Below are 19,092 nucleotides of genomic sequence, written 5' to 3'. Positions count from 1 at the left end.
CTCCTCTCCTCTCCTCTCCTCTCCTCTCTTCTCCTCTCCTCTCCTCTCCCCTTCTCTCCTCTCCTTCCTTTCTATCTGTTCCCGTCCCTTCCTTTCCATTCCCTTTCTTGCTCCTCCTTCCTCCCTCTTCCTCGTCCTCCTCCTTCTCTTCCTCCTCCTTCGTCATCTTTCTCCTCCTCCTTCTTTTTGAGATAGAGCCTCTTTTTATTTATTTATTTATTTTGCTTTAATTTTGCATTGTTCTTTGTTTGCTTGTTTGTTTGTTTGTTTGTTTTTTCAAGACAGGGTTTCTCCTGTGTAGTCCCGGCTGTCCTGGAACTCACTCTGTAGACCAGGCTGGCCTTGAACTCAGAAATTCACCTGCCTCTGCCTCCCAAGTGCTGGAATTAAAGGTGTGCGCCACCACTGCCTGGTGAGATAGAGCCTCTTTATATAGCTCTAGCTATCCTAGAACTCACCAGGCTGGCCTTGAACTTATAGAGCTCTGTCTTTGCATCCCAAGTGCTCAAATTAAAGGCACAAGACATCATGCCCATGCTCAGCTTTCTTATCAAGTTTTAATCTATCTCAAAAGAAGGTGGATGGCACTGAGAAATTATATCAGAGGCCATCCTCTGGTTTCTACACCCTCTCCCCATCCTACATGCTTACACACACACACACACACACACACACACACACACACACACACACACACACACACGAGATGATAGAGACTGAAGAAATAGACATAGATACACAGACACTCCTTGTCCATTGCCTTGTGATTCACTGCACCTCTAAGGAACATCCAATAAGAAAGTCATCACCAAACACAACTCTTGACCTTAGACTTCTAGACTCATAAAACAAACCAAAACAAACCTTTTTTCTTTATAGCATGCCCACCCTGTGGTATTGTATCACACACACACACACACACACACACACACACACTATGGCACATAAATTCTAGGACCCAGAGATGCCACAGCCATGGGCCAAATTAGGGAGATCCTTCCTCCCTGCCCTCACTATGATCAGTGACTCCTGATAGCCATGGGGTCGGTTCTCCCTTCCACCCACAGCATCAAAGCCCAGAGGGGTGCCTACTGTTCGGATGGATTGGTGCAGGTTCTGCCCACCTTGCTTGAGGGAGCTGGTGTCCCACTGACAGGTAAGCATCCTTGGGTCCAAGTCTTCTGCCCATTTCCAGACAGATTCAGAGCAAGGCTAGCCAGAGTCCGGGGAAGACAGGCCCCTTCGTCCACCATGGAGGCATCAAGGCTGAGCCTGGGGGAAGGGCAGATATTGAAACTTTAGTGGTTAGTATCCACCTGGCCATGGTCTTAGGCACACAGAGGAAGGAGTGAATTCAGGGGTGTTTCCAGGTCAGGGAGGGGGTGGGCCACACTGAGGGGTCCAACCCTCCCAATGCAATAATAAGTCTGTGTGTTCAGGGAAATCTTCCCCATCTCTTTCTGTGGGAGTTTCCTTTCTTCCTTCTTCTTTTACTTCTTTTCCTTCCTTCCTTCCTTCCTTCCTTCCTTCCTTCCTTCCTTCCTTCCTTCCTTCCTTCTTCCCTCCCTCCTTCCCTCCCTCCCTCCCTCCCTCCCTCCCTTCCTTCTTTCCTTTCCCCAGTTTTCAATACTGAGGGTAAGACCCAGGGCCTTGTGCATGCTAGGCAAGCACTCTACCATTAAGCTACACCTGGAACCCTCTTGGGAGGAGTTGAGGCACACCAGTGGAGGATGGAGATGACTGAGGCCCCTCTACTTTTGTGTGTGCAGGGGGATGAATACTCATTTGTGTTTTGATCACTTTGCATGTAGATGGTGGGCAAACTTTGTGTTGACATCCCACTGTTTATAGGCCATTATGTATGGGTTTAATACAGAAAGTGGGAAGCAGGTAGTTTCTATGTGTACCACACATATGTGTTTGTATGTGTGAGAATCTACACACACACACACACGTTTGTGAGAGTACATATTTGGCTGCTTCTAGCAGCATAGACACCCCAGTGGCTCTATGTTGTGTTTGTGTGTGCAGGACCCTGCACATACATGTTCATGCATGCTTTTTCCCAATTGAAACTTCCCATTTGGAGGGAAGAGGAACCCTCAGAAGCTCATAAGAAAGCTCAGGAACTTGAGGTTTTATGAGAAGTTCATACACATTTTCTAGGGGAGAAGAGACTCTCTGGTGGAGCTGAGTGCAAGCTGTATAGGAAGCCCCAGCCTTGAGCTTTTGTGAATCAGAGTTGGTGTTCATGATGTAAATGCTTTTGAGTTATCTACATCCATGTAAGTAACCCCTCACCCAAACTCCTGTAAGTAAACTCCAACGAAGTTGGCTCACTGGGCTGGACTTGGAAGGGGTAATTTCTTTGGTCTGTTACTGGTGCCCTCTCTGGGGTGAAGAGATGCTTGTTTGTATATCCTCAGCAAGAGTCACACAGCTGGTTAACAGTCAGGACAGTGGTCTGTCCTGAAAACTGGCTGCACATTCCCAGATTCCTTCCTTGTGGCACCTGGAAGGTAGACAGTGGTGGGGGCTGACCTTCGACAGCTCCCTGAGCAGCTCCGGGACCTCTCCCAGCTGCGTCTTTGTGGCAGGGCTGAAACTCCTTCACAGCTTGTGTGGGAGGACTCTCTTCTGGCTTCTTTTCTGTGGGTCTCAGGGTCCATAATCACTTCAGACTGATGGAGGTCAGAGGGGGCCCCTAAGCCTAGATCCTGGAGGTACTCGCTGCCCTGAAGGGCTCCCATATCCAGGCTGAGGTCTTCTGTGCTCTCGCTGAGGTGCCTCAGAAAACCATCTTCCTGTAGGTTGAGAAAAGAGGGTGTTGGTTAAGGGTAACAGAGGTGAGGTCTCCTGGACTCAAGTTCCCACTCCTTAACACACAGATGGGCTTATCTACCTCCTGTCCAATGGGAACTCATCTCTCCAGTGGCATGCTGTGGTTTGAGTAAGAAAGGTTTTCAGTCTTTCTTTAGTCCACCATTTCTTCACTATGCTCACTTTTTGGAATGCTAATGTATATTCTGTGCCATTGTATATTGGAAGAATGTGATCTGCTTTTTGGCTTTGATTTTACAGGAGGGTACAGTATCACGAGGCTTTTAAACAATGTTGAGACTGTGATAGACAGTGTGAAAATGAACTTAATACATGTTGCTGTAAATATGGATATAAGTATGGGGAGTGGATCATTGTGCTTTGAATAAGAATACCCCCATAGGGTCATATATTTAAATGGTTAGTCACCAGGGAGGACATTATTTGAAAGGATTAAAAGGATTATGAGGTGTGGCCTTGTTGGCAGGGATGTGTTCTGTGGGGTGGGCTTTGAGATCTCTTCTCTTCTCTTCTCTTCTCTTCTCTTCTCTTCTCTTCTCTTCTCTTCTCTTCTCTTCTCTTCTCTTCTCTTCTCTTCTGTTTTTGTTTTTGTTTTTGTTTTTCGAGACAGGATTTCTCTGTATAGCCCTGGCTGTCCTGAAGCTTACTCTGCAGACTAGGCTGACCTTGAATTCAGAAATCCATCTGCCTCTGACTCCCAAGTGCTAGGAGCTGGGATTAAAGGCATGTGCCACCACTTCCTGTTTTTTTTTTAAAGATTTATTTATTTATTATATATAAGTACAGTGTAGCTGTCTTCAGACACCCCAGAAGAGGGCATCAGATGTCATTATGGATGGTTGTGAGCCACCATGTGGTTTCTGGGATTTGAACTCAGGACCTTCAGAAGAGCAGTCAGTACTCTTAACTGCTGAGCCATCTCTCCAGCCTGAGATTTGAGATTTTAAAACCCCATGACAAGCCTAGAATCAACCTCTCTCTCTCTGTCTCTCTCTCTCTGCCTACAGGTCATAATGTAGCTCTCAGCTACTGCTCCAGCATCTGCCTAAATGTTGCCAGGATTACAGTGGAGGAAACCTCTGAAACTGTAAATAAGCCTCCAGTTAAATGCTTTCTTTTGTAAGAGTTGCCTTGGTCTTGGTTTCTCTTCACAGCAATAGAAGAGTGACTGAGACATATGCCTAGCCTGGGATTCAAGGTTTCACTTTCCCCAAAGGCAGCCATGCTGGATCTCTATGCTTTTTAGTCAGAGTCACAGATGTATGCATAGGCTACATTTCACTCGTGTGTGTGTGTGTGTGTGTGTGTGTGTGTGCACTTGTGCACTCACACATATGTGTATATGTATGTGTGTTTGTGTACTGGTATGTGGAGGAACATTGCATAGTGTATGTGCATGTAAAGGTCAGAGGGTCAACTTCAGTCAGCTTTCCTCAGGGTCTTATCTTGTTGCTGTGATAAAATACTAAATGTCTAACACTATGTGTCTAAATCAACTTCAGGGAGAAAGAGTTTATTTGGTTTATAGTCCCAGGTCCTGAGGAATGGTGTCACCCACAGTCAGTTGAGCCTTTCCTTTTCAGCAAATATGATCATAGGAAACCCCTTAGGCATGCCCACAGGCTAACCCACTGTAGACAATCCTTGATGGAGACTTTATTCCCAGATGTGTCTACATTGTGTCAATTCGACAATCAAAAATAACCATTGTAGGTACCATCCACCTTGGTTTTTGAGACACGGTCTGTCAGGCCTGAAATGCATCCATTTGTACATGTTAGTTGGACACAGTGATCCATAGGGATCTGTCTGTCTCTCTCCCTCCAACACTGGGATTACCAGCTTGTGCTGCAACTAACTCCAGGCTATTCTGTTTTATGCAGGTTCCTGGTATATGATCTCAGGCCCTGGCGCTTGCATAGCAAGGACTTTACCAACTGAGCCATCTCTGCAGCCCAGGTTACATTGTGTTTATTTGTCTTTTAGCTATTGTGAGTCATGGCTGAGGAAAGGCTGGATCACACTCACAGGTGTCTATTTGTGATCTGCGTTCAGTGCTTTGTTTGCTTTGTTTCTCAGCCCAGCTCTGCTGGACTGCTCTGGGTGATGGGAACTCACTAGCCTCAGACTTGCAAACCTCATGTCTCCTGACTTCTGTGCTGTGACTATAGACATGCAGTTTCTCAGCCGGCCACAACCGGCCCCACTTTCAATTACTCTCTCTCTCTCTCTCTCTCTCTCTCTCTCTCTCTCTCTCTCTCTCTCTCTTTATTTGTTCCTACATCAGAGGACAACTTGTAGAAGTCTGCGCTCTCCTTCTACCATGTGAGTCCTGGAAGTGGAATTCAGGTTGTCAGGGTTTGGTGGCAAGCTCCCTTAACTACTGAGCACTCTTGCTGACCTTCCTTTCAGTTCTTTTATGTGTATAACCAGGGGCAAAATGTCTACATCTCATAGTGGTTCTCTGTTTGAGCTTTAAGGGGGTAGCTGAGCACTCTATCATGAAGCTAGCAGTGTACGTGTGCATGTGCATGCGTGCGTGCGTGCGTGTGTGTGTGTGTGTTGACACAGGGTCTGTCACTGAACCTAGAACTTATATTGTTTTGGCTGGTTGGACAGTTAGCCCTGTGATTTCCCTCTGCAAGGGCAGGAGTTAGAGACATACACCACCATGCCTCTTTTATTATTATTATTTTTTTTATGTGGGTCCTGAGGATCTGAATTCTGGCCTTCATATTTGTGAAGCAAGTGCTTTAAAACTTAGCCATCTCCCTAGCCCACTCTTCCTCCCTCTGCTCTTAAATGCCACATCTAGGTTTCATTCAGTCAAACAATCACAGAATGGATGTGGCTGGGCCGGAGTGACCCTGCCCTTGCTCTCCTAAGGCTTTGCTTGCAGTCTTGTTTCAGATCCTGCCTATCCCCTGGATTGCTCCACTCCTGGTCCCGATGCATGGACAACCTCGTGTGGGCTTCCATCTCTCACGGCTGCTTCCCCATAAGGTTTCCTTGTATCTCTGCTTTTCATCTCCCCATAAATATAAACACGTCAGGATGGGCTCTGGGCTGGTGCTGGGCTCCCTCCTTTTCCAGTGTCTGGCCTCTCTCATCACAGGCAGAGGTGGGAGCCAGGCCAGAGCTCGGGAGGAGGTTCTGGGAATGTAAAGCACAGCCTGTCCCAGCTCCTAGCCAGCAGGCACGCTGGAAGGAGGGAAAGCCCGACCTCTCCTTTGCTGGAAGCTTGAACTTTTTCAGACTCATTTCCCTGGGCGAGAAAAGAGGGAACCCGTCCGCTGGGGGCCTTCCCAGAGATCCAGGCCTGACACCCTGCAAGCGGATCTAAGAAATCTCTGCTCCTGCTCCACAGACTCAGGGAGCCTTGGGCTGGCCCCGCCCCCAAGAAAATTCTGCTGAGTTCAAAGTAGAGACAAAACATCCCAAGCTTCCCCTTGGTCTACCACATGCAGTCTCATAATACACTTTATTGTTTGCAGTGCTGGTGGGGGGGGGGACCCAAACCCTTGAGCATGCTAGGCAAATCTTTTATGACTGAGTCACATCCCTCATAGAGAACTCTAGGGAGTGACCCCACCTCTGAGAAACACCTCCAATTCTTGGGTGTTGTTTGAAGACAGGCTTTACTATGTGATACAGACTAGCTTCAAATGTAATTAGTTACTTATTTCACTAGCTCTTAGGAAGAGAGAGCTCACTGAAGACTGTACAACTTCAACTGCACAGTGTCTCTATTTCTATTTTGCCATGGAACAAAGTATCTTAGTTTCAAACAAACAGCAAACAATCAAGGCAGAAGATTTGTAAACCCAAAGCCTGCAGGCTCCAAAAAAAAAAAAAAAAAAAAAAGTTGAGCCCTGACATAATAAATGCAGGTGGAAAATTCCACATGTGACAGATGACAATCAAAATGCAGTGGTCAGGCACCAGAAAAATGGTTCAGCAGATCAAAGCATTTGCTTCCATAGCCCAACGACATGAGTTCAACCCTGAAAACCACAAGTGCTGCAGCACTGGAGCAAAATGAATAAAAAATACCATGAAAAAATTTAAAGAGCAAAACAAAACAGGTTGGATATGTGGCTCAGCAGTGAAAAGCCAGTATTGCTGTTGTAGAAGGTGATTCTGTTCCCATCACCCATATGGCACATATGCACATATGGAATATAACTGCACATAATGTACAAGAGCCAGTGACTTCAGCTCCAGGTGATCTCTTGCCCCCCCTGCTGGCCTCTGTGGTCACTGCACTCATGTGCACAAACCTCTACATAAATAGGCTTAATTTAAAAGTACCCCCTCACCCCATGCCACACACCCACAACACACACAAATGCAGAGATAAAGAGTAGCATATGAAATACCTTCAGGCCATGTGTATTAAGTATACATGAAACATCAGTGAATCTAATGTTCAGACAGGGTTTCATTCCCAAATTATCTTATTAGGTTTACACAAATATTCCCAACCTGGAAAAGTCCAAAATCGGGGCTGGGGAGACAGCCTGGTAGGTAAATTGCTCTCCCAACAAGGATAGGAACCTAATTTGATTCCCAAAACCCACATAAAAGTCACAATGTGGTGGCTCCTTCTGTAACTTCATTGACTGGGGAGGGCAGGGATAAGAGGTAACCATCAAGTTCCCCAAATACATGAACTTCAGCTTCAGTGACAGACCCTGTCTCAAAAAGTAAGATGGAGAAAATTGAGAAGTATCCTCAGCTCTGACCTCTGGCATGGACGCACATCCACACATACCCAGACATGTTTATACAAATGTAAAATCAAGCCAGGTGAGGTGGCTCATATGAGACTATGTATCAGCAAAACCACACATATACACAGAAGTTCTGCCTGGTGGTACATGCCTAAAATCTCAGCACCAGAGAGGTGCAGGAAGATTAGTATTCCAAGGTCATCCTTGGTTAGTTAGTGAGTTTGAGACCAGCCTGGGCGACAGGAGACCCCGCCTTAGAGAAACAAGCACACAGGGCAGGAGGAGGCACAGTGTGAGGACCAGAGTTCAGACTCGCAGAATCCATCTGAAAGCAGGATAGGTGGGTGGGGCAGCCCCACTGTATTCCAAGTGTATGGGAGGCAGAGACAGGAAATCCCCAGAGCAAGAGGGCTAGCTCCAGGTTCAGTGAGATATCCTGCCTCAATGTATAAGGTTTGAGTGATTGAGAAAGACACCCACCATCAAACTTGGACTTACATCTGTGAACACATGCATACCCCAACACGCACATACCAACACACATCCCAACACGCACACACACACACACCCCAACACACACACACCCCAACACACACACACCCCAACACACACACACATACCAACACACACATACACACCAACACACACATACACACACCCCTACACACACATACACACCAACACACACACATACACACACATACCAACACACACATACACACACCAACACACACATACACACACCAACACACACATACACAGCAACACACAAATACACAGCAACACACACACACACACACACACACGAACAAATAAAGAAAACTAAACCCAACCATTTTTGGGTAGGGACACTTAGCTTGTTTTGTTTTGGTGCTGGGGATTGAATTGGAGTGTGGCCTGCTAGTGCGTACTCTACTACTGACCTACATCCCAACACTCGTTTTACTTTTCAGTTCTTCTAAGATCGGTGTGTACATTTGCAGCAGATGTTCAGATTGTCTTCATGTGTGTCCCCTAACAATTGAAGCAAGGGTTGTCTCTGACTCTGTTGCTTGCTATTGGAGTTCCTCCCCTAACTGGACTTCCTGGTTGGGCCTCAGTGGGAGAGGATGTGTCTAGTTCTGCTGGGACTAGATGTCTCGGGTCAGGGTGGTACCCAAGGGACACTCCCATTTTCTGAGGGGAAGAGGAGCCAGTAATGTGGGGAGGGATTTGTAAGGGTGAGACTGAGAGAAGAAGAGGAAGAGGGGCTGTGATTGGGATGTACGGTGAATGAATAAATAAATTATTGAAAAATATGTTTATGATGGGTAGATTTTTAATTTTTACATGACTTTTTCATTTTCAATGCTTGTTGTGAAGTATGGATTTATTTTTATTCTTTTTTTACTTTAATTTTTTTATTTATTCACTTTGCATCCTATTCACTGCCCACCTCCCAGTCACCCCCTCCCTCAGTCCTTCCCCTTATCCCCTTCTCCTCTGAGCAGATGGGGTCTCCTCCCACCCTGACACATCAAATCTCTGCAGGGCTAGGTACATCCTTTCCCACTGAGGCCAGACAAGGCATCCTAGTTAGTTATCCCACAGACAGGCAACAGCTTTTGGGGTAGTCTTTGCTCCAGTTGCTTGGGATCCACATGAAAACCAAGCTGCACATCTGTTACGTATGTGCAGAGAGGCCTAGGTCTAGCCCATGTATGCATTTTGGCTGGTGGTTCAGTCTCTGAGAGTGCCCAAGGGCTAGTTGACTCTGTTGGTCTTTCTGTGGAGTTCCAATTCCTTTCAGGGCCTGCAACTCTTCCCGCTATTCTTCCACTAGAGTCCCCAGGCTTGTGATGATTAGTTTTAATTGTCAACCTGACAACACAGGATCTCCTGGGAAGAAAGCTTTGGTGAGAAATTGGGTTGGTTTGCGGGCATATCAATGGCGACTGTCTTAAGTTAATTGGCAATTCACTGTGGATGGCACTGTTCTCTAGGCAGACTGGATAAATTTAAATGAGGACAAAGAGGAAAACAAATGTCCTGGTTAGTTTCTATTGTCAATTTGGCAAAACCTAGAGTCACCTAAGAAGAGGGAGCTTCAACTGAGGAATCGCCCAGATCAGATTGGCCTGCAGTCATATGTGTGAGAGATTGTCTTGACTGATGATTGGTAGGGGAGGGTCCAGCCCACTGTGGGTAGCACCATCCCTAGGCACATGGGCCTGATTTGTGCAAGCAATCGAGCTGAGCATGAGACAGAAAGCACACCAGTAAGCAGCATTCCTCCATAGTCTCTGCTTCAGCTCCTGCTTGAGTTTCTGCGTTTTCTTCCTTCACTGATGAGAACTAAACTGGAATTGTAAGATGAGATAAGTGTTCTCCTCTCCAAATTGTTCTTGGTCATGGTGTTTGTCACAGCAATAGGAACTGAACTGAAACAGTAAGTGAGCATGCATGATCTTGACTGTGGATATAATAGGATGAGCTCTTTGAAGTTCTTGCTTTGACTGCAGTGATGGACTGTAACACACACAATTATAAACTAATATAATCCTCTTTCTCTTCTACACTGCTTTTGGTAAAGCTTTTTTTTATCATAGCAATAGAAATGAAATTATAATACAGGGTCTCTTGCTAGGTTGGTTTTGAATTTATGATCCTCAGACACACGAGCAGCAGTGAGGTCAGGCCTGTGCCCGTAGGCCCAGCAAAGGATACTGAACTTGTCATAAAGCACATGGTATGAGAAGGGATGGCTCATAGAAAGACTACAGTCAGTGTCCACATCAAATGCTGACTATTTATTTAGTGAGCTGAGCATTTCTCCCAGTACCAAATGGAATCTAGGGTCTTGAGCAGGCTCGGTAAGTGCTCTGACATGGAGTTACAGCCAACTACCTGCAAAGGCTTCTGTTAGTTTAACCTTGAACATGATCTTTTTGTTTTTCATTAAATGTTTTTAGTATTTTATTTTATTTATTTATTTGTGTGTGTGTGTGTGCGCGCGCGCGCGTGTGTGACATATATGTATATGTGTGGTGGGGTGTGCCTATCTCTTTTGGCCTAGTGGAGGATGATAGAGGTGCATACGACCTGGATTTAAACTCAGGTCTTCCTGCTTGAGCATCAAGCTATTGGGGATTGGTTCTAATGCTTTGAATTAATCCAGGAATCCGCGTGTCCAAATGCTGAAGGTCCTTGTCCCCAATTGGTTTTTGTTAGATCAATAAAGAGCCAACGGCCAGTGGTTGGGCAGGTAGACTGAGGTGGGATCATTAGATTTGCATAGGCTAGAACCTGGGAGAAAGGAAAGGAGGGAGACCGCTATGTCAACGAGGAAGATGGAACAGATTTAGAGCTGCAGAAGAAGATTCATCCAAAATGTAGGTGGGAAGGGAAAGCAGCCCTGTAGACCAGAACCAAGTCCTCTGGTCACAACACATGTCTATACATACATGCACACACACACACACACACACACACACACACACACACACACACACATAAATAAAATGTAAGCAAAAGATATTTATTTTACTTTCCCTGTAAAGGGAAAGGGGCTGCTCAGAAGGTAATTGGGCAGCCAAGATAAAACAGATTCTGAATGTGTTGAGTCAGGAGTACTGGAGGGAAATGTATGCTAGCCCGGTGGAGGATTAGAACTGCCCAGCCTTTGAGCTAGTCAAGGCATATTTAAAATTAACTGGTACATGTGCGTGTGCATGTACATGTGAGTGTATGTGTGTGTGTATCTGTCTGTCTGTCTTTTGTGAATCCAGACAGCTCTAGGGCAGGTGCATACATGCGACTCATTGGGAGCACTAAGGGGTTTAGCTAAATTTACCGCTATATACTGCTATCTCTCTGGCCTCAATCATGGAGAAATCTTAAGATTTCAGCGCCGCAGTGTGAAATGTGCATACTCTGGCCACCTCACATAATTATTAGGGGTGGGGATGTTTGGAAATGCAAAGACTTTTGCACATTGCAAATCCTCACTCTGTATTAGAAAATATGACTGTTTTTATATTTCAAGTTTTAATTTAATTAAAGTAATTTTTGTTTAAAAAATTTAAAAATATTTTATGTGTATAGATATTTTGTCTTGTGCAGGTGGAGGCCAGAAGAGGGCACACAATCCTGTGGAACTGGAGTTATAGATAGTTGTTAGTCACCATGCCATGTAGATGCTAGGAATTGAACTTGTATACTTTGGAGGAACAGCCTTAACCGCTGAGACATTTCTTCCGCTTTGTTTTTTATTTATTTATTTATTTTTTGAGACAAGAGTTCACTAAGTAGCCCAGTGTGGCCTTGAACTCTTTATCTTCTTACTTCCCAAGTGTTGGGATTGAGAGGCATGCGCCACCACACTCAGTCCCTACTTAGGTGAAAACCCTTGTTTATCTGTCAGAGAGAGACCCTAGCTCGACAGCTAAGGTTGTCTTCTGGTCACCACATGCATGTACACACACACACACACACACACACAGAGAGAGAGAGAGAGAGAGAGAGAGAGAGAGAGAGAGAACATGTGAAAGGAAGAAAGGCTATTCTAGTTGCAGAACAAATGGTTTGGAAGGGACTCAGATAAAAGCAGACAGGCCCAGAAAGACACTGGCAGCAGAGAGATCACCTGTTAGCATCATTGTGTTTGCTTTCCTAGAACCTTGGGTTACAGCTGAAGACATAGGGAGAGATGTGTGCTTTTCTGAGTTCAGTGTTTATGATACTAGGTGTCTGATGTGAGAGAAGGCGGTAAGAAAAACGTCCAGGTCTCTGACTTTGGGGACAGATTATATGATCAAGATAATGACAGTGAGAAGATGGCTTATGGGTAAGAGCACTTGTTGATCAAGCATCAGGACCTGAGTTCAAATCCCTAGCATGCATGTAAAAAGCTATGCATGGCAACAGGTATATCTGCAATCCCAGTGCTACTGGGATGGAGAAAGGAGGCTTGCTTAGGCTTGGTGGCTGCCAGCTTAGCTGTGGGTTCAGTAAGAGACCCTGTCTTGAGGGAACAAGTCAGAGAATATAGAACAGAACATGGATTGTCATCCACATATATGCACACACACCACATACATCTGACTTCTTTATGTACCCATACAGACATGCATATATACGATATACATTCCACAGATAAAACACACACACACACCAGATAAGGGTGGATGCAGGAAGGAAGAGAGAAAAATTCTTTGGGGGTAGTCAGAGCCTCATCCTAGTCTCCCAAAGCTGAGTGCTTATCTGCCCTATATTTTCTCTACTACCATGTCATCTATCCCAATGTTCATGTCCCAGAGTTCTTACATTGAGAGTCCTAGCTCCTGCAGGGCCCAGAACTATATTCCAGTCTTGGTACCATCCAAATTCCTTCCAGTCTCTGTGACACATGGGCCAATTCTTGGGTCTCTTTGTCCCCTTTATATAAATGAAGGGAGCGGTAACACATGACTGTATTGCTTGGTCATAACACTGTCCTAGCTTCATTTCTGTTGCTGGGATAAAACATCTCAACCAAAAGAAACTTAGGGGAGAAAGAGTTTGTTTTAGCTCACATCTCCAGGTTAGAGTTCATTAAAGCACAGCCACAGTGGCATGGCCCCCACAGTTGTGGGAGCAGAGGGTAATGTTTGCTTGCTTACTTGCTGCTAGCACGATTTCTTCACTTGTATACAGTCCAAAACCCAAGGAAACAGTGCCACCAGTAGTGGACTGGGTCTTCCCACACCAATTAATGTAATTTACTTACTTACTTCCCACACAGGGTTTTCATGTGTAGCCCTGAGTGTCCCGGAACTCACTCTGTAGTTAATTCCAGGCTGGCTGGGAACTCAGAGATTTGCCTGTCTCTGCCTCCTGAGAACTGGGAGAATAAGGTGTGTGTGCACGTGGGTGTGTGCCTGTGTATGCATGTGTGTGTGCATGCTGTGGGTGGGTGAGTGTACCATGGAAGACAGAAGAAGACATTAGATCCTCTGGGACTGTAGTTACAGGCCACTGGGAGCTGCAGAATGTGAGCACTAGAACTGAACTCAAGTTCTATGCAGAAGCAGGAAGATCTCTTAACCATTAAGTCATCTCTGCAGTCCCATAGGTTAACAAAATTAAGACAGTTCCTCCATAGTCATGCCCATGGGTCAACCAGATACAGGCACTTGCACTGAGATTCTTCCCAGGAGATTCTAGGTTGGGTCAAGTTGACCATTACAGCTAGCCTTCACACAGATCTTCTTAGTTTAGTAGAGATTGTCAAATGCCACTTGTGCTAGGTAGTATTAACTATCAACTTGATGGTTCAGAACCATCTGAGAGGTGGGGCTCTGAAAATGCCTGTGAGGAATTATCATTGTTTGTTTTTCTTTTTTAAAAATGGATTTTTATTGTTGGAGGATTTCATACCTGTAGATGATGTGTTTTGATCAAGTCTGCTCTGCATTCCGTTCCCTCCAGTTCTTCCCCTATCTCCACCACTATTTTTCTCTTCCAACTGAATGTGCCCCCCTCTCTCCCCAGACTGAGTCCTCTTACCGCTGTTGCCAGTATGTTTAGGGGTGTGGGACCATTGACTGAACTATGCATTACTGAAAAAATAAACTGACTCTCCTTTCCCCTGGAGCCATCATCTGCAAACAGATCCTCATCTAGGTGTGGGACTTTGTGAGCCCTCCACAATTCATGCTGGGATTTTGCCTGGCTTCATCTTGTGTGGGTCTTGTGCTGCTGTGAGTTCATGTGTGCAACAGCCCTGACATGTTAGGCAGATACTGTTTTGTTGTAGGCATTCATTATTTCTGGTCCTTACAATCTTTCAGGCTGTCCTTGAGGCTCAGAAGGGGTGCGTGTGATGTGAATGGATTATATTGTAGTTGGGTTACTTGAGATGGGGAGAGACCCATCTTAATTGTGGTTGGGACTGTTCCCAGATTCCAGACTGTATGGCTGGAGAAGGGTTAAGTACTAGCCCTTGTTTCTCCCTAGTTCTGAGTGCAGCTGCTTCAAGCTTCTGCTGTCCTGACAGCTCTGCCATTATGGAATGTGCTCCTGAACTGTGAGCCATAGTAAACCTTCTCCTCCTTAAGTTGTTTTCATTAAACTATTTCTTTTTTTTTTTTTTTAAGATTTATTTATTATATATAAGTACACTGTAGCTGTCTTCAGACACTCCAGAAGAGGGCGCCAGATCTCGTTGTGGATGGTTGTGAGCCACCATGTGGTTGCTGGGATTTGAACTCTGAACCTTCGGAAGAGCAGTCGGGTGCTCTTACCCACTGAGCCATCTCACCAGCCTCTTCATTAAACTATTTCATCACAGCAAGAGGAAATGAAACTAAGATGAACACCCAGTGCCTGGTACTGGGGGAAGAAGAACACCAGCTGTTAGTCCTATGGCTGAGTTGTATCCTTCTAGAAAAAACCTGACATATATTGGCAGCTGAGGTGGTGACAAACAGCCTTAGAGCCACTGTGGCTTGGATTTGGTTAATCTCCATTGGGATTATCTATTAGAAACTTGGTCCCCAGGGTGGCACCTCTGGGTGGTGGTTGAGCCTTTAATATATAAGGCCTGTGCCAAGCACTAGGGAGGAAGATCCAGGCAGACATGTAGACAAGTCCAGCCTAGTCTACACAGTGAGTGCCAATCTAGCCAAGGATACCCAGTGAGTCCCTGCTTTAAGAAAGAAAAAAAAATAAGTGCCTTACTTGGTGGTCCTTGGGATAATTGTGAATGTGCCTTAGGAAGGGATCATGGAACTCCAAGCTTTCTGGCTCCCATTGTGTGTGTGTGTGTGTGTGTGTAGATGCATGTATGTGTATAAAGGTGTAGTTGCATCTGTGTGTGAAGGTATAGGTGCATGTATGTGTGACGGTGTAAGCACATGTGTAAACATGTGTATGTGGAAGCCAGAGGACTGTGGTGCAGAGGACCATGCCACAAGACAGAAAACTTGGTAAGGTCTAGCAGGTTCAGAAACCCAAGTAATTCTCATATCTGAGAACTGGTAGGTTTTAATCTACTCCCGACCAGGTTCTTGTCCTGGAACACGTGACCACGATATCCCATGGAGAGGACTGTGACAATGAGTTACATAGGAGCAATACCTGAAGTCCCTCCACATGCAGATGAGGCATCCCTAACATCTTGGATCAAGCTCATAGAAAGCATCTGCTTTTAGGCCCCAACCTACTCTAAAATGAATATAAGACCCTACCCACAAGGAATAAAATACATGAGTTATTTCATCAAAGACTGTCTGAGAGTGTCTGTCTTATAGAGCTGTAACACCTTGGGAAGAGAATTCTCTCCCAAAGCTTTTGTTGCTGGGAGCTGCTCCAGCCTAAGCCAGTCTTGGCTCTTGCTCTCCCCCCCCCCCCCAGAAAGCCACAACTCTTTGGCTGCTCTGGCCCCACAGGTAGATCCCTTCGGATAGCACCTGGAATGCAGACCATCGGCAGAGGACAACCTGGGATTCAGGGCCTCACGAGCTTCACTTTGGTTATTTTGGGACAAGGTCTCTCACTGGCCGTGGCTCAGCAAGTAGCCTAGTTTAGCCAAGGAGACTCAAGGTCCACTTATCTCTGCCTCCCTAAAGTTACAATATTAGGATAGTCTCACCCCACCTGCTCTGTGCCATGGTATACGACCCATGCGTTAAGGTCAGAGGGCAACTTGTGGGAGTCTATTCTCTCCTTCCACCTTGTCCTGGGGATTGAACCCTGGTCATTGGGCTGCTGATAAGAGCCTTTATCTTCACATAAATTAGGTGTGTGTGTGTGTGTGTGTGTGTGTGTGTTGTGTGTATTTATGTGTAACTTTGACATGGCACATATGTAGAAATTAGAGGACAACTTGCAGGAGTCAGTTCTCCTACCATGTGGGTCCTGAGGATCAAACTTAGGTTGTCAGATTTGGCAGAAAGCACCTTATCCACTGAACAATGTCACTGGTTCAGACTGATCTCCCTCCCTCCCTCCCTCCCTCCCTTCCTCTCTTCCTCCCTTCCTTCCAACCTCTCTGGTTTCCTATTTTGAGATACAAGTTTTCCTTCCCACACAAGTTCTGATAAGATTGATGTCACGACTTGCTATAGTCTAAATGTGAGTATTGTATGGCAGAGGTCTGGTGCTAACAGTTTGATTTTCATGGTGGTGCTCTTCAGTGGTGGAAGTTTTAATACAAGGGATTGGTAGGAGGTCTTTAGGTCATTGTGGGGATGCTCTAAGAATTGTGTGGCCTTACATCAAATTCTTTTTCTGTTTTTGGCTCATTCATGAGTCTAGTGGTTTGTTTGCACTCCTAGCATTGGTATTGTTTGATGTTGAGTTGAAACATCTAGAACCATGAGCCAAAATAGTCTTTGTTAATAAGCGTTTCTATTTCAGGAATCTCATCATAATTATAGACAGCTAATAAAATACCTTATCAATGAGTTGCAGGAACTCAGATTTCTTGTTTTGTTTTGGGTAAGAACTATTATATATATATATGTATATATATATATATATGTATATATATATAACACACACATATATTCCACATTTCAATTTGTATTAGTTCTTTGGAAATTTTACAATCATATTTATTGCCCTTCTTCAACTTCTTTCAGATCTACCTCCCTTCCCTACACACCTGAGTTGGTATCCGTTAACCAAGCAGAGAAGGTCTGGAGTGAGTCAACTGTTGACAAAGGGAACACTGACAAAGGTAAGAGTGACAAAGGCAACAGTGACAAAGAGAACACCGACAAAGGGAATACTGACACAGGGAACAGTGACAAAGGGGATACTGACACAGGGAACAGTGACAAAGGGAATACTGACACAAGGAACAGTGACAAAGGGAATACTGACACAGGGAACAGTGACAAAGGGAACAGTGACACAGGGAACAGTAACAAAGGGAACACTGACAAAGGCAATGCTGACACAGGCAAGAGTGACAAAGGCAACACTGACACAGGCAAGAGTGAAAAGGCCCCAGCTCTTCTGATTCAGAGGATTGACACAGCCTTTCTTGGTGTGGGGGGTGGCAAGGAAGAATTTTAACAGGATGTGCAAAAAATGTCCACCTAATTTTCTCTCCTGGATGCCTATGGCCTGAAGTCTGCTCCTCTACAGGACTCTTCCTACTGAGATTAGCTAACTCTGTCTTCCTGATCCAACTGTATACTATAAATCCTGCCTCCTGTGTATCTGTGCATATTAGCACTGCCCCCTTGTCCAGCTGAATGCAGTAAACCTTGTTCAATTCTATGTAATAAACATGCTGAACTTGGGAATGGGTACAGTTGTTTCTTTAGGCAAGAGCCCAGAACTCTTGATCCGGACTCTTCTGCTCCCTACACTACCTGGTGAGTTCTGAGTGAGTCAGAGATTCTGTGTCAGAAAACAACATAGATGACATCCAAGTACTGCTAGCTGAGGCTGCCCTCTGCTTACATGCACACACATATACATATGTACAGAAGAAGTGTGCTTTTTTAAAATTCCAAGAGCTTCCCTTTATAGTGTAGCTGAGTCAAGGCTTAGGTATTTTGTTATATTAATGGAAAATGGACTAATATATCATCTCAGACAAGCACTATTAAAATTAACTCCCCAGGGGGACTCAACAGTCACTATTTGTCTGTCTGTGCCTGCAGAGCTGGAATGGAATTGTATTCATGATGAGACTCCTTGGTGTCTTTCCTCTTAGAATTATTCTCCTGTATATCTCACCCCTACCCCAGTACTAGTTTTCTCAAGAAGAATGCTGGGAGTTGTCATGAGAGCCATTGTTAAGACCCCATCCCTAGCCAAGCCCAAGTGGGCTCTGTGAAATAATGCCTCTCAAGCACCAAGCAAACCACGGCACTGAACAAAGTGTAGTTGCTACCAGCATGGCTATCATCTCCTGCCCATCTCACCCACCTAATACCTGCCTGCTCATCTTCCACAGTTGAGAAGAAATCTGGATTCTCAGGTTTCCTGGGTCCACAGCTACCCTTGGTGGTTGAGGCTGCAGCTGCAGAGTCCAAGGGCTGGGCATATGGCTTGGGCTCAGAGCCTGTACAGAAAGGAGGAATAAAGGGATCAGGACTTCCTCCTGGACAGGGGAAGCTAGGACTTGACTCTGTACCTGTCACTGCTTGCCCTGGGCAACAGTGGTGGTTAATATTGACTGTCAACTCGACAGGATCTAGAATCAGCTGGAAGACAAGCTTCTGGCATGCTTGGGAGGGATGCTCTCGACTAGGTTCACCGAGGCAGGACGACCTGTTCACTCTGGGTGGCAGCATTCAAAACGGTGGCCCTGGACTAATGAAAGTGAGCGAAGCACCAGCGTTCAATGCCCTCTGTTTCCTGATTGTAGTTGCAATGCAGTCAGCTGCTTCAAGTCTCTGCCAATATGCTTTCCCCACCATGATGGATGGCACCCCTAAACTGAGCCAGAATAAACTCTCTTCTTTCTTTCTTTCTTTCTTTCTTTCTTTCTTTCTTTCTTTCTTTCTTTCTTTCTTTCTTTCTTTCTTTCTCTCTCTCT

General features: G+C 45.3%; 1 protein-coding gene across 1 annotated transcript in view; it reads right to left on the bottom strand.

The window, feature by feature from the left end:
- Window positions 1-19,092, bottom strand: part of Arhgef18 (Rho/Rac guanine nucleotide exchange factor 18) — a 103,927-nt gene that overhangs the window by 74,104 nt on the left and 10,731 nt on the right. Inside the window, exons 2-4 of the mRNA XM_029480390.1 lie at window positions 18,491-18,615; window positions 2,542-2,804; window positions 1,125-1,272 (exon numbers count right to left, since the gene is read on the bottom strand). Of these exons, the coding sequence (XP_029336250.1) occupies window positions 1,125-1,272; window positions 2,542-2,804; window positions 18,491-18,615 (536 nt within the window). The remainder of the gene's footprint in view (window positions 1-1,124; window positions 1,273-2,541; window positions 2,805-18,490; window positions 18,616-19,092) is intronic.

This window comes from Mus caroli, chromosome 8 (genome assembly GCF_900094665.2).
Source record: "Mus caroli chromosome 8, CAROLI_EIJ_v1.1, whole genome shotgun sequence".
Classification (NCBI taxonomy): domain Eukaryota; kingdom Metazoa; phylum Chordata; class Mammalia; order Rodentia; family Muridae; genus Mus; species Mus caroli.
This window is presented reverse-complemented; position numbering and strand designations above follow the sequence as displayed.